We start from the raw sequence: 14,938 nt of genomic DNA on the forward strand, positions 1-14,938 counted from the left end.
TATCCATAATTCATAGCCTTCAATCCTCCTTTTGCCACAACATATTCACATTATGCATTACCCCAACCCATGAAGTCTTATTCTCTCCCCTCTCCGTGGTGCTCTGCTTACCACAACAAAAACATACATGTAAGCCCATTCTCACCACACTTTTATAGTGTTCCACCAGGTGTTTTGAAGCTTATCAAGCCTTCTTCTCTAACCTCGTCGTAGTGCTCTGTTTACCACAACGAAAACAAAAAGTTCTCTTACACGTGAATTCATTTTCGCCACACTTTCGTAGTGTTCCACCAGGTGTCTTGATCGTAATAATAGGACCATCTGATTTGTTCGACGAACGGCTTGGCCGAACTGGAGTAAGAAGCATGTCCATTGGTGAGCTGGATCTCTCGATATGTGGTTGAGAGAGTATCGCTTGTGACGAAGATCCTGCTCCAGACTCTGCAACCTCGTAGGCAGAAGTACCATTCATTCGCTCTTTACTGCGCGTAGGAAGATCAAGTAATGGAGTGCTTGTTCGCGGGACCGCAGTGTGTCTGTTCTTGACAGGAGTTAATGCACCACTTGTCGATGAGAACTCTGCAATAGCTGATCTCGGAACCCCCAATGCTTTCCTTTGTTTGGAGCGTTTGTTTCTACGGTTGACACTACTTGTAGCTGGTAATACAGATACAGGCTCTGAAGTTTCGGTCTTGATTTCAGGTTTCCTTCGAGAAGAATGTCCTAGCAGAGAAACAGAAAAGTTGGGTTCATCTGTCATTAGTTCATCAATCTCGTCATCACTACCTTGAAAGACTTCGAGCTTTCTCTTCAATCCAGCTGCTGATACAGCAGGTAGAGCTTGAGGTACTCCTGCAGTTTCCTCACGCTTTACTCGAACAGTTGAATCAGCTGACGGTCCTGCAGTCTTCACTCGAGACGAGAGCAGAACAAAGCCATTTGTAGCCAGACTTAGTTCATCTATGCCTTCGGAACTAGATTGTCTCAGCCTTTCGGTTGTTCGACTTTTTTTACTGTTGGCTGGAGTCTTGAGGTCTTGTCTCGTAGTCGTATAATTCACTCTAGGTGGAGGAAGCATAGGAGATGGGGTGCTGTCCTTGGTTTCGTGCACCCGAGCAACACGCTGTATGCTTCTGTGTACGGAATCCAGGCTAGCAGCTGAGGAATTTGCAAGATTGCTTTGAGGCACATATTCCGCCTGGCGCCTAGTAGAAGCCTGTGAGTCAGGGATACTCGAGGGTAGAGATGACCGTGGAGGCAAAATCATTCCTGTCGTAGAACTCGAGAGTGGCACCACTTTCATAGATAATGGAGTGGCTGGCTCATGACTTCCTCGAATACCAGCAGTGGAGGAAAACGATTTGCCAGCACGACTGATAATGGGGAGGCTAAGATCAGGAGATGCGAAACCGTGCCTATGTAATTCTTCATCGATATTTGGTTGACTGGCCGTAGATCCAAGCCTTCTCAATTTATCTAATGCAGGCTCTGAGCGATTATCATAATCTTGCGAACTGAGAACAGAAGACCTGCCGTCGGCTCGATGGGTTTCAAATTCCTTTTGGGCTGAGGCATGATTCACTACTAATGATGAGACGCTTGTCATTGGAGTATATGTCGATGCGCCAGCAAGGACCCTTGGTGTCAGGGTGCGATCCGGATCGGAGCTAGAAGTTGCTAGGTGACTGCCGCGCAGCGTGTGAGAATTATAAGGGTTTGATGACGATATTGAATCTGCCACGCGAGTAACATTACGCCTGATTTCTGGTCGCTCAATCGCAACACCGAAATCAGCACTATTACGTGCTCGTTGCAACGCTTCAAAAGTTGGGTGGAAATGTTGGACATGTTCGAGGAGATCTGCATAAACCAAGAATCCATGCTCTCCTCTGTAGTTGCAGCGAGGCTCGACACAAGGGTACAACGCCGTACGGTGATGTTGAAGGAAATGGGAAGACAATGGCGATTGGTTCTCATCTATGGTACGATCTAGTCGGTATAAGAGAGCAGTGCGCCCGCGACAATCGATGTGAGGACAAGGTACACCTGTGTTCTGGACAATATCCGAGTGATTGAATGTATCTTCTTGACTCCTTGAAGGCTGTGCGGAATCACTGTAACGTCTTGGTCGTTGCGGATTGTAGAAGTTGTCATGGTCTGGGTGACTTCTCTGGCTCAAGTGGAGCATCTGGTCAGAAACTCTTCGGTTTCCATACAGATTCATGGAATGTGATGTCGGTCTCCATTGCCGAGCACCCTCGGCATCGGGATCAAAACTGGTATCTTCGAGTATACCAGCATGTAGGGTAGGGTCGACAGCTTTGATGGTATCTACTGCTTGAGACCAACTGATAACTTTCGAGTCGCGTTGAGCTGGTTTCCTAACTCTTGCCGGTCTTCGGCTGTTGCTGTTATCAACGGATCTTGAAGGAGGTCCCATTGCAGCTGACATGTGCTGTTGAGGCTTTCCAAGAAACGGCGTATACTCCCGCCGCTCCTTCAAAGATGAACGTGGTTGATGCGCATCCAGACGTGCATAGCTAGTAGAAGCAGATTCAGATGGTTCTGATTCCTGTGGTTCATTAGGTTCCAGGTAAGAGTATTTCCGAGTATAATGCTGTTGCCAACTCATAGCAGGGTGGTTAGGATACTGAGCACGTTAACAGGATTAACAATGTAGACTTAAGACAACTTACTTGTGCTCCGAGACCTAGCCAAAAGCTTTGATTGAGCTTGGCACCTCGCAATCTTGCTTTTTTGACACAGTCTAATAAGATTTCATCATCTTCAACAGTGAAGTTGTTTCTGATCCTTTTCGAACCCTGAGTTTTGGAATGTTTCTTGGAATTATTTGTCGATCTTTTGGAGGGTAAGGGCGCCCAAAGAGAATGACCAGCGTCTGGCGATACGGACCTTTCATTCTCAAAATCTGCAGCGTGTAACTTTGCTGATGGTCGCGTCACTGGTACCGATAGAGGTATATCTGGAACACGCCACGGCGGCTCAATATTTCTGTCATCATGTCGGAATGCACGATCTATGTGATGTGGTATACGCCATAGTGGTTCAATATGTTCCTCAGTTCGAGCGGGCGCATTTTGACGTGATACGACATCTAGAATCTGAGACCCCAAATGAGGCCCGAACTGAGCTATGATTTCTGATCGTGAGGGCAACTCTGATTTTGGTGTATATGCAGGAGCTACACTTGAGCTTCCTGGTTTCTGAACGAGTCCTGAGTGCGCATGCGACAGTTGACCTGATGATTGGGCCAACCTTCCACGAGCCTGTGTTAAACCACGCAAAATCAGATCGTCCTCCAACATATCTTCTTCGTTTTGACCGTCTTCCGAAGCATCGTCCTCATCCTCATCATCCTCGCCATCGTCGTATTCATTCTCATCTGTTTCGCTGGAAGTCCTTGAGTCGTCCTCTAATTCGGTAGATTCGTCCACCAAGTCGTACCTCCCGCCACGATTCTGCCCTATATCTCTTTCATTCTGCATCTCCATAAGATGTCCATTGTTCACAACAATCTCTCCTGTTGCCATATCTATCTCATCTCCAATCCCCTCAAAGTTTCTTCCGTACTTCTCAAAGATTGATTCGAACGTCGATTTTAACTTGTAACTTATCCGCGCCTTTTTCTGCTCAAAATCCAACTCCGCAACTGGTGATTCGTTGGTCGCCATCGCTTCGTGCTCGTAATGTTCCTCCTCCTCAGAAGATTCGTAATCTCTCATATATTTTCGATCATTCCGATTTTCATTATAATAATGTGGATAACGATTGTCGAAGGTGTGCGGAAAATTGCGGTGATGAGGAGAGTACAGTCGCTGTCGCTTGCGGTGGTGCTCCATGATAAGAAATTGAAATTGTTGAATTCATCGGATTGAGGTGAATAATTATGGAATATTATATGTGGAAGTCGTCGCAATGTTTCTCTCAGCAGCCGTCACTTTGCGACCGCACAACGCGACCTCAATCGCGTCCAAGCGCGCTATCCATTTGATTGGTGCGGGGTCGTGACATCCATTTAAGCTTATTTTGAGACCCTGTCATCCACGTACTCCGTACCTCAAGGCTGCGGTCACAGACAGCTTGCGACCAAATTCGGACAAAGCCTATTACCATGCTTGGTCGAGCTGTTTGGACACTCCTCCCGTTGAGCTACTGGCACATTCAGCATACCGAGCGGCATGATGCATGAGAATGCTACAAAGCTACAGGAGAGTGCGTGATTCATATTATGTTTGCTGAATAACGGCCTAAACCAACATACTCAACCACAAACGCCAAAATGCATTGTCAAAAATGCAGGAAGCCTTTAAAGCTCGACGGTTCCCTAGATGATCTGAACCCGGCTGCTTTCGACTTGCTTGTTGGTCAGTCTCCACGAACACTTTCTTCCCAGTAGTTGCCGTCTAATGCCTCCTTCAGGAGCTTCGCAGCAGCCGCCAAAGAATATACCTTCGTCTCGCCCCGCCTATCCCCAAGAGAGGAAACAGCTCTACGATCGAGTCTCGAAGGACGCCAAGTCCCCTACATTCAAGAGACACACGTCGAACCCTCGCCGAAGCGACGCCTCCTCCTCAGAATATCGTCAGGGTCTTACGAACCCCGCGATGTCGTTCGTCATGCTCACAGAGTCGCAAGTGGTCCCACCATCGATAATCAAGAGCCCGGAAGACACAAATCCCAAGCGAAGAGCTCACGACGATGGCAAAAATTTGGATGGGGGAGATGATGAAGGCAAAGCTATGTCGCAGGAAATGGAACGGGTATCGAGGCTATTTGAAATTTTGTCTGCAAGATCTGACATCGATCACCCAGTATGTGTCGAATGTACAGAGATGCTGGTTGACGGTTTACAACGAAGGCTTGAGGCTCATACAAGAGAAAGAGATGCATATAGCGGGTATCTCAAGGAAGTGCACGCTAGTGTCCCGACTGAAGAGGAAGTCAAGGAATCACAAGAACAACTGGCAAAGGCACGAGCCGATGAAGCAAATGCCGTAGAAGAACTCAAGAAACTAGAAAAAGAAAAGGCAGCAGTCGACAACGAGATCTTAGTCCTTGAACAGGAAGCTAGAGCACTCGATCTCGAAGAGGAGGAGTTCTGGCGGGAGCGAAACGCCTTTACCGCAAAACTAACAGAATTCCAAAACATCCGCGATAGCGTAAACCAGCAATTCGACCACGACTCACAGCTTCTCGAAAAGCTCCAGCGAACAAACGTATACAACGACACCTTCTGCATCAGCCACGACGGCAAATTCGGCACCATCAACGGTCTCCGTCTCGGCCGCCTCTCAAACGTCACAGTAGACTGGCAAGAAATAAACGCAGCATGGGGCCACACGCTCCTCCTCCTCGCCACCGTCGCCGAAAAACTCTCTTTCAAATTCACCGGCTACGACCTCCAACCCATGGGCTCCACCTCGCGTATCATCCGTTACGACAATGTCTCCCCCTCCACCTCGCGCACCTCTTCCACGCGCTCAACCCGTCCTCCCACCAAGAAAATCCTAGAACTCTACTCCTCGGGCGACATGCCGCTCGGTCTCACATTCATGCACCGCAAATTCGACACCGCGATGGTGGCTTTCCTAGCATGCATGAAACAACTCGGCGATTTCGTCGAGCAGGAAAGTTCGCGGGGTCATGAAGAGGGAAAAGGATTGTGTTTGCCGTATAAGATCGATGGGGATAGGATTGGGGACGTGAGTATCAAATTGGGTATTGCTCAGGATGATGCGTGGAGTCGGGCGTGTAAGTTCACGCTTACTTGTTGTAAGTTTTTGTTGGCGCACGCGAGTAATTTGAATGTTATGAATAATAGGCGTGGGAATTGATGGGCGAGGGAGAGGAAGAATCTGGAGTTAAGCATCCTGAGGAGTTGTATTTTTGGCTCATTGTGGTAGTAAGGCGTCAGTGTGGGTATCTCCAGCAGATGCTGGTCATGGGCGTCCTAGACTGGGTTTATGTAGAACAGGCAACATATTGCTAGAACAAATACACGAGTCAAAATTATAATATAAGGGGCTGTTTGTCACATAGCATGTACGGATCGGCGACAAAATTCTCTCGAGTTGTGAAGAGAAGTCTATCTACATATTAATTTCCTACGCCTGCTTTCAACCGAACAGACGCATGTCAGCAGGGTTTGTAGGGATCAACTAATCAAAAAAACGCCCGCCCATGTTTCCATAAACATATCCTCTTTCTTAGACACAACCTTGTGTCTGCGATGCTTGTAAGTATTATTCGGAGGGGGAAGAGAGGAGTAGCCCAGATTTTAAAGCCCAGTATGCACGGGCTCCGTAAAGCAATGTCGGTATCTTGAGATGGGCGAAAACTATCCACCCCGCTTGAAAGAGGGAGTGGTGCCTGTAGCGAAGTCATTGCCATCCGGGGTGTTGGCTCGGATAGCTTCAGATTGCGGCGGCGTTTGAATTGCTTGCGGGGATGCGTCCAGCTGATTCGTCTTGTCGAACTGGTGCAAAATACTGATGTGCCATGGCCTCTTTGGCAGTTAAGCGCTCCTAGTGAACTCGTTAATCAAATATGAAGTATCAAAAAGAGACGTATAATACCTGGTGATCGTATCGTAGCAGTTTGTCCAAGAAATCAATGGCCTCATTCGTCACAAACCTTTGATTTTCACTATTGACGAAACTGTGCCAGCTCTTCTTCTGAAATCTGCCCAAGATGTCGTCGTATTGGGCATCCAATTCAATCTCGTACTTGTCGAGATAATCAAACAAATCTTCAGTACCAAGAACTTTGGCGATTTTCACGAGTTGATCAGAGTTGCTGTTTCCGTGGAAAAATGGCTCCTTTCGAAAGATCATTGACGCAAACATAGCGCCCAGAGACCACATATCAAGAGAGTAGTCGTACTCCTGGAAATCCACCAGTAGTTCAGGTCCTTTAAAATACCTTGAGGCGACCTAATTTGGCGTTAGAATATTTATCAAGGGGACAAGGGAGGTCTCTGAAGCTGCGGCGCGGTGACACAGCCTGTGGCCTTCAGGACTGATCCTCATAAGGTGGTCATGGTGTACGGCTCGACTCCATAGTATGAACTTACACGAACGTTGTATTCTGTGCCTTGGTGATAGAACTCAGCAAGACCCCAATCAATCAATCTCAACTATAACAAGTTAGCATCACGCCAGCCCCCATCACTCCATCACCGTCCTCAACTCGCCTTTCTGTTCTCGTGGTCAATCATGACATTATGCGGCTTCACATCTCGGTGCATGATACCCTTGCTATGGCAATAATCGAGAGCCTATTCACCATCAGCACCCCAACCTCAATTGTCCCAGCCGTAGTCACCCTACCTTTAGGAGCTCATAAATGTAGTATCGGACGTCGTAGTCAACAAATTTTGGGTACAAACTCCGGAAATCGGTATTGTTGACGAATTCGAATATGAGGGAAGGAGTTTTGCTCTGCATCATGTATGAGTCGTCTGTTTCTTGATCGGAAGGAACGAATCCATCGGCTCCAGTTTTACCCTTCCCAGCTTTGGGTACAATGCCGAAATGATTTGAAGAAGGAGAGAGATTTACTTGACTGTCTCGAACCACATCCAGAAGTGCGACAATATTGGGTCCACCAGATAAATTCTGCAAGATCTTGATCTCCCGCTTTATCTTCTTCTTCTTGACCGGCTTCAGCACCTTGATAACACACTTTTGGTAGTTGACAACATTGATGCCCTCGAAGACTTCTGAATATTTCCCTCGTCCTAATAGATCATAAATTAATAACGGTGAGCGGGAAATGTAAACAGCAATCTAGAACGTACCAATCTTGCGCACCACCTCGTAGTTCTCCAAGACCCCCCAAGTGATGTTTACGCTGTCATAATCCCAATAGGACCGTGGCATCTGCTGGTTAACATCTGCGTAAACGCGCGCCATTCTGCAGCCTGCCTTCGAGGCGCAAGGCAGTATTGATTTGTTGGACGCGGTCGCAAAGGATTGTTAGTGTCGCGATAACAGCGATACTGAGAGTTGAGGAACAACACGGTTCAAGACTCGAAATATCGAGTTGTCGACACCGAGACCTCAGGCGGCAGGGTCGTGAACTGTGGCCGGCGGGGAGTGGTGGGGTTGTTGAGGATGGTGAACAAGACTGCGGTCGAAGGTTGCTGTGGGTTAGATTCTAACCCCTCGTCTATCATCTAAGCCCGATGATGGTCCGTGCGCAGAGCCTCTCCTTTCCTTGTAAACGGCCAACTTCACATGCACTCGCAACTTTCAAGATCACCTTGAGTGAATTATCGATATCAATATACGACAACGGGTAGTCCGCACTCCAAGGTTATCGGAAACACATCCTGCTTCCATGGCGACATTTCAACGAACTATACAAATGCGATATGGGAACGTCGCTCCGATGTATGTCATCGCGACCGACGCGCCTACTAAAGAAACAACTTCCACACGTACATTTTTCAGGTCTCTCATTTGCGGATGGAAAACACAGAATACCAGGCTCCGAGACAGCCTCTACTATTCAGGTTTATACTCTTCTCCTTTCCCATGTTTTGAAAGCAACTCCTCACATTTCGCGTCACTTTGAGCTTTATTATACATGACCCGTTCAGCGCGTGCGCGAAAAATACCGATGTGACGTTGATCGTTGCAGGAGAATACCCTCTTTTAGGCAAACAATGGCCCGAAGAGTACTAATTTTGCCTTGAAGGCTATGTCTTTTCCCTCTGACCCATTGGCAACGGCGCCGTCAAGAATTGACTGAAAGCCAAATATAAACATAGCTCCAGACAACAATGGCAACTTTTTACAACGTACCAATTGCAATTGTACTTGGCTGCAAGAACGTGGTAGTGTACAAGGCTCAAGAGCTGGAAGATTTGTGATCAATAGTGCATGCAGCTCCGCACTAGGCAATTTTGCAGGATCGAGCAACAGCTGCTATTATAGACAGGTTTTTTCTCTCCCAGTACTCTTGCTTTAGCTCTGGACAACGTCCCGTTGGAATATCAGCTGATTGGTGCATAACATTATCAAATACCATCTCAAATCATTATAGCATATTTCGAGGTTCAAAAGGTCTTGAGAGCTTCCTCCTGAGAAGCAACATTATGCACGATTATTGCTAACCTCAAAAAGTTTCTATTAAATCAGGTTACTGTCCTGTATACCATTTCAACGTTTTTAGGGGTTCTTTACTGTTTTCTTGGGCGTGTTCTAACCTATGAAGGCAAATTGAACTGCTGGCGACCAAATAAAGTCGCCGAAGAACCCAGCAAGCAAGGCTGACTTCGTCATGTCAGACTCCTGCAATAATTTCGCCGGTCTAGTGGGACAAACCGGTTGTAGGTGAAGAGAACCGCTTCTTGATAAATATAACGGGAAGACACTACTAAATCTATACAGCTACGTGATGTAAGATTATCTATCTACTTCATTTCGTGTTACTGGGTTGGTACCTGTGCTGCAAGCTCATTGGGATGTTTGTTCATCTTACATTTATGTTATAAGGTGGTGTCGCCGACTTAACAGTTGTGAGTTATGTTACTCCCACTGTTTATAGGTTCGTGGACATCCTATAGCTTTGTTCCTTCTGACATTACCCGAGACAGTAAGTTTGCATCCAGAATCTAGTGCTATCACTGAAGATGACATCCTTTTGGATCTATCAAGCGATGCTAGGTCAAGGAATATGTTACGAGGGCTGACCTTGTGAGTATGGTCCTCCTCGTTATCTATCCGTAATACTAAGCAGTTATCAGAACTCTGCGCTGTGCACGTCGTTTGAAACAATGCCGCGTCCTTGGTTCAAACCTATTGGCAGCGGATGAGATACCACTTTAAGTCCAGTATCGACCAGTTCCTAAGGCTGAGATACCAAATGGTCCTCATCGTGGAACAGTTCATGATCATGACCATGGCCACCTATGGGTACAAGATACATTCGACACAGCAATCTTACCGTTAGTCTCACACAGCATCTGGCTGTGAGATTTCTGCGATACTATGTCACTATTAGCCCAGCCGTTACTCAGGTGCTCTGCCTCTGGGTTGGGGTCGTCAAATTTACTAATGCTGCGTAGTCCTTTGAACACACAATTGTCTGCCCGCATGAACCATCTTATCACCAATTCTGTGTTCAAGCTGGCATCCGGTGTCATTATGCGTGTAATCCTCTGTCACTTTTGAACAATGTGCAACTCCCTCGCACCGAATGCGTTGCTACCGTGCGACATGCTTAGCCTTTTTTCATTGCATATCATTTACGCTGGCTCTAAGCAAATACTTCTCGTTTTACCGATGGTTCCTTCCAGATCGAAAATTCATAAGTCATCCTCATCGCATTGACCCCCAACAACGCCATTAGTCCAAATACCTTGGTTTGAGTTAAAGCGGCTTATTGGTACGTCCGGTGAGTATAATCCTCCCCTCGTATTGCAGATCCCCCTTGTTAATGATGCGCCGATCATTCAGCCTCCCCTTTATACGACGATCACTTCTAAACGTGCCCGCAGGTCTAAGTATCAACCATAATCTAGGAAACATGTCTCATTTTCCGGACGTCGACAATATCACGGCTTTTAATTATCGCAGATCCATGTGGCCATTTCACGCCCGAATTACCAGAATGATCAAAGCTGGTGGGTGGCAATTTAGGCAGCAAGTTGGGATGACAGAGAGGGAAGTGTTGATTGTTGAAGCTTTTAACCAAAAGGGAACTACGCGAAATTGCTGCTTGTGGTCTGGGGAACTGCCACAGTCATACTGCAGGTTGATAAGAGAACATCTAGACATTATCTCGGCGCTGAAAACTCGGCCGTACGATAAACTGGTAGAAATATGGCAGACTTCAGTAGTGGGAAGGGTTCATGGTCCATGGCTTACGTTACAGCAAGTCCCCTACTACTGTCGCCGGAAGAGTAAGAGCGATTCTAGAACTTCTCAAGGTCAAGGGATCTGATCGTCTCATTGATACTCTTGACTTGGCTATGGGTACTACGTTCTAACCTTATTACTGATGAGCTTTTCGGTTTCAATCCTTTGGACCACTTCCTAGTACGTTGTCTTCTTTGCCTTTCTTCACTTCACAGGATAATATATAGCATCTCATCTCGTCCCCTGGTTTCCTTCTTGGGAATCCAAATCTGGCCGCAATCGTGCCGAATATCAAAGCGAGCGAGCGACAGATTCACTCTGCGATTATCATACTAAACCTACCTTGGCGCTCCATCTGAACGACGTGTTTTAAAGGCCGAATTCTGATGCCAAATTAATTTTGTGTAAGTTTCATGGACTTAGCTGAAGAGTGAATACACTTTAGGTAGAAAAGAATTTCAACCCAAATTGGCACTGCTATTTATCATACTTCGCTTCCCACAATGAGGTTCCCAACATGTGGTCCGTGGATTAAACCTTTGTCCAGACTGGTTAGTAAGTACGACTCTGAACATGACCATACTTGAACTTCACGATGAAAATATCAGCGATATCGCCACCCTACCGAATCAGGATTACAACGTGGAATACGAACAAGACGAGCCTGATGGAAGTGGCCAGATATCATCAGTGAGTCTTCAATCCGATTGTAGTATACCTAAATAGGGTACGGCTCCTGATTCTCAGCAGTGGTTACTGTTGAGCTCGGTGTGAGCTGATCGTCCTCATTCATATTCACTTTATGTCTGTGCATTGTTGATAAGCTTCTTAAATGGGCATCTGTTTCGTTACAATTGGTGCTGACGTAAGCTCTGGGCTTTTTACTGATGGAGATTCCAGAATTGAAAAGGTGTATTGTTACAGTCAAGTTATTGTGTTGAGCAAGCCAATTCGCAGAAAAAGTCACCGTGGTTATAGGTCGACCTGTTTTTGACTCTTGATTCAATACCCAATTCTCAGGGCTCTCTGGTCAGCATCAACCATGGTCGACCTCGCGGAGGACAAACTAAGTGGCAGTCGAACCAGAATAGTTCTTCGACTAGGTTAACGAAATATCGTAATTTAGTGGATCAACTTACAACATTATGACTATTTCGTCAACTATTTTAAGTGAATGAGACTTTGAGCTCTATTCGGAATAGACTTGTTATTTAGTCTAAGATTTGCGGGTAGGTGAGTGCCACTTATTTTGTCGTCCACGAGCCGACAAAGCAACAGTGAACCGACAAGCCAGAGAGTTCATTAGTCAAATAGGGTTCTTTTCCGAAGCTTTTAGCCAGTGTCCTTTCCTTGCTCATTTGAGGTAAGGTTCTTGAGATTAAGCGAGCTTTATACAGTAAGCTAACACTTGCATTCTACATCAGGACTCCTTTAACAAGCCGCGTAGATGGGCGAATTATGGTCTTGTTAGCAAGAGCTCTAACGGGATCACTCTCGTCTATTGTTCATATCTCCAAATCCAGACTAAATCTCGGCCTCAATTCAGATGTAACTCGGGGCATTGAATGCCAGCGAGCTTCGGCGCCGCGAAAAGAAGCCTGATGTCAGATTAGGACGAGCTCCGTCAATGAGAAGCTTTAGTGATCGAGCGAGAGATACTCGAAATCGTTTGACGAAGGTGTATATTAAGTAAGTGATCTCCCATAGTCATGTTAGTGCTCTAGTGCTTGCCTAATAACCTTTCAATTAAGACAATCAGTCTACTACCAAAGTCTCTTCGGGAACTGAAATCCTCAGGCTTAAATTTGTGGGGTTCGAATTACCATCATTGTTGACTCTAAGGGTTTTTGAAACTGCTACCCCTTCATCAGCGACCGGAAACAATACTACGCTGGGATATGCCTAACTCGCTTAGCGGTTTTCATATTATCCTATTCTGTTAGGTTATCAGTCGAAGCACCAACTTGAGTTAAGCTTGTGCGGTAGTATAAATTCGCCTCACATCATCACCGTTCATCTTATGACTGAATATGGATAGTACACACGACCCTTGCCCAAACGAAGGAAGACTCCATCATCATGTGCAATGAACTATTATATCCTTAATTGTACCTAGGTGTTTTGACGAAAGTCAACCGAAATGAGGCGAACTCTTCGAATTATAAAGAGGGCGACTTCCCCTCTTCTGTTTCAATTCTTTCTTCCTCAACACAACATAATCCTCGAGCAGATTTCGTGAAATCTCATTCTGAAGCCCAGGCAACCTTTTATATTACACATTCTTAATATCAACCGTCTTTACTTCATCATTACTACTCTTCGCACTTGCAATCACTGCTAGCGTTGACTTGAGTGCCATTGTCGTTGGCGCTCCTATCCGTCACCGCCATTCCAGCAGTCCTCTTCGGAAATAAGGACTCTTGGTCTAGGAACTCTGGCGGCAATATGCCTTTGGCTACTTGTGTTAGGACAAGAACATAAGTCTACTACCGTCTTTGTTGATGTCAGCAATGTAAGTCATCCTCAACATTAAGTCAACATCCAGACTTCGGTCGCTGACGTTAGTTGTAGGTTGTCTTTATGGAGATCTCTGATTCGCAGAGTCTGCACAGCGAAGCTCTTCTGTCTTCTCTTAGCAATGATGGTCATGCAAAACAGCAAGACTACAATCGGCTGAAGAAGTGGCCTACTCTCGAGAAGGGCAAACCTTTTCGACCGAAAGCTATTGGTGATAGAGGAACTTCTCAATCAGAATATTGCGAAAGAACACCTTGCATTCAAGGATTTCTTGAGAATCCCGGTCCCGCATCCTCATTCTGCAAGCAATATACAGCCACTGTAGAGAGTGCAGAACCTCAATCCACCTTACCAAGTTTCATCAATGGCTGTTTGTCAAATACAGTTAGCATTTCAAGCGCCTGTTCGTGCTTGGAGAGTTACCCTACTGTATCCTTGACCTCGGCGGACATCAGTCTGAATACAGGTGTTCCGCTGGTCTCGACACCCACTTCCCAGAGAACACCAGATGTTGCATCATCAAGCTATTCGGCAGCTGGCAGCTCTTCAGTTCGCAACATGGCAAGGGCGCCAATTGATGAGACAAGCATCCCAGTATCAACGGGCAATGGTGATAGCCAAAGTCAATCACCATCTTCGTCAAAGTCAGTCTCGACTCGACCACGGAAATTTTCACAGACAAAGATTACGTCAAAAAGGACGCGTGTGTATAATATGACAACCACGGGAACTGACGCTCGTGGCTCGTCATTCACCTCCGTACTTCAAGTAACCCCATCGAAATCCGCCTTGAATATGACCCAATTACTTAGTTCACCGACAGCAAGCGTAACCGGTAAATCCATCTCGGTTTCGACTGCCATAACTACGAATGATCAAGGCCAAACGATCTCGTCTGAGGTCCAGGTTACGTCCGAGAGCTCTCTAGCATTCAGAAACTCCTCAACTGGCAAGGTACGACCCTCTGGAGCCTCATTCAACTTTACTCAACCTGGAGTAAATACGAAAGATACCGCAATGATGTCGGGAACCCAAGATCCTCTTTCGTCGTCGCGCTTGACAAATAACAGCCTTGCGATGCCTCCAATCGTACCTGTTGTTTTCCCTACACAAGTCTAATCATGTCGACTTTCACAGGCACCGCAAATAATGTTTTGTTTACCTCAGTTGTCACCCAAATAGTGACACCTTCTTCGGTGATGATTGTAACCGTAAGCAATACGCTAGGATTACCTTCTACGTTTAGTTCATCTGGGACATTTGTTAGCGGGACACCTCTGTCAGTCTTTGCTCCCCAAATCATTCCACAAATCATCCCGGCTTCGATGACATCTCCCCCAATCACTTCAACAATGCCTTCTGGAACCGCTCTTCCCCTCTCAGATGCTTCGTCTGCGTCAATCAGCTCTGGTCTACCACCAAAACCGGTACGTTATATCTTAAAGTTGGGCTAGGCAGACACTAATAGACTGCACGCAGTTGTGCTATTTCAGCGGAGACTCAGACTGTATCCCACCCTCAAATATGTCCGAATT

The 14,938-nt window shown here is 46.3% G+C and overlaps 4 protein-coding genes across 4 annotated transcripts; 2 read left to right on the plus strand and 2 right to left on the minus strand.

The window, feature by feature from the left end:
* Positions 1-184: 184 nt before the first annotated feature.
* Positions 185-3,860, minus strand: GLAREA_08083 (Homeo; the record flags this gene model as incomplete). The annotated part of the gene is made up of 2 exons (XM_008090130.1): positions 185-2,650; positions 2,697-3,860. 2 exons carry the CDS (start codon positions 3,858-3,860, stop codon positions 185-187), a joined length of 3,630 nt encoding a protein of 1,209 aa, XP_008088321.1.
* A 440-nt stretch (positions 3,861-4,300) lies between these two features.
* Positions 4,301-5,855, plus strand: GLAREA_08084 (uncharacterized protein; the record flags this gene model as incomplete). Its single annotated transcript, XM_008090131.1, has 2 exons — positions 4,301-4,385; positions 4,441-5,855. 2 exons carry the CDS (start codon positions 4,301-4,303, stop codon positions 5,853-5,855), a joined length of 1,500 nt encoding a protein of 499 aa, XP_008088322.1.
* Positions 5,856-6,434: 579 nt separating this feature from the next.
* GLAREA_08085 (Protein kinase-like (PK-like)) lies at positions 6,435-7,934 on the minus strand (the record flags this gene model as incomplete). The annotated part of the gene is made up of 5 exons (XM_008090132.1): positions 6,435-6,545; positions 6,597-6,953; positions 7,094-7,156; positions 7,350-7,759; positions 7,820-7,934. The coding sequence occupies 5 exons, from the start codon at positions 7,932-7,934 to the stop codon at positions 6,435-6,437; spliced, it is 1,056 nt and encodes a 351-aa protein (XP_008088323.1).
* A 5,397-nt stretch (positions 7,935-13,331) lies between these two features.
* On the plus strand, positions 13,332-14,522 carry GLAREA_08086 (uncharacterized protein; the record flags this gene model as incomplete). The annotated part of the gene is made up of 2 exons (XM_008090133.1): positions 13,332-13,349; positions 13,458-14,522. The coding sequence occupies 2 exons, from the start codon at positions 13,332-13,334 to the stop codon at positions 14,520-14,522; spliced, it is 1,083 nt and encodes a 360-aa protein (XP_008088324.1).
* Positions 14,523-14,938: the final 416 nt, after the last annotated feature.

This window comes from Glarea lozoyensis (genome assembly GCF_000409485.1).
Source record: "Glarea lozoyensis ATCC 20868 chromosome Unknown GLAREA9, whole genome shotgun sequence".
NCBI classification, from domain to species: Eukaryota; Fungi; Ascomycota; class Leotiomycetes; order Helotiales; family Helotiaceae; genus Glarea; species Glarea lozoyensis.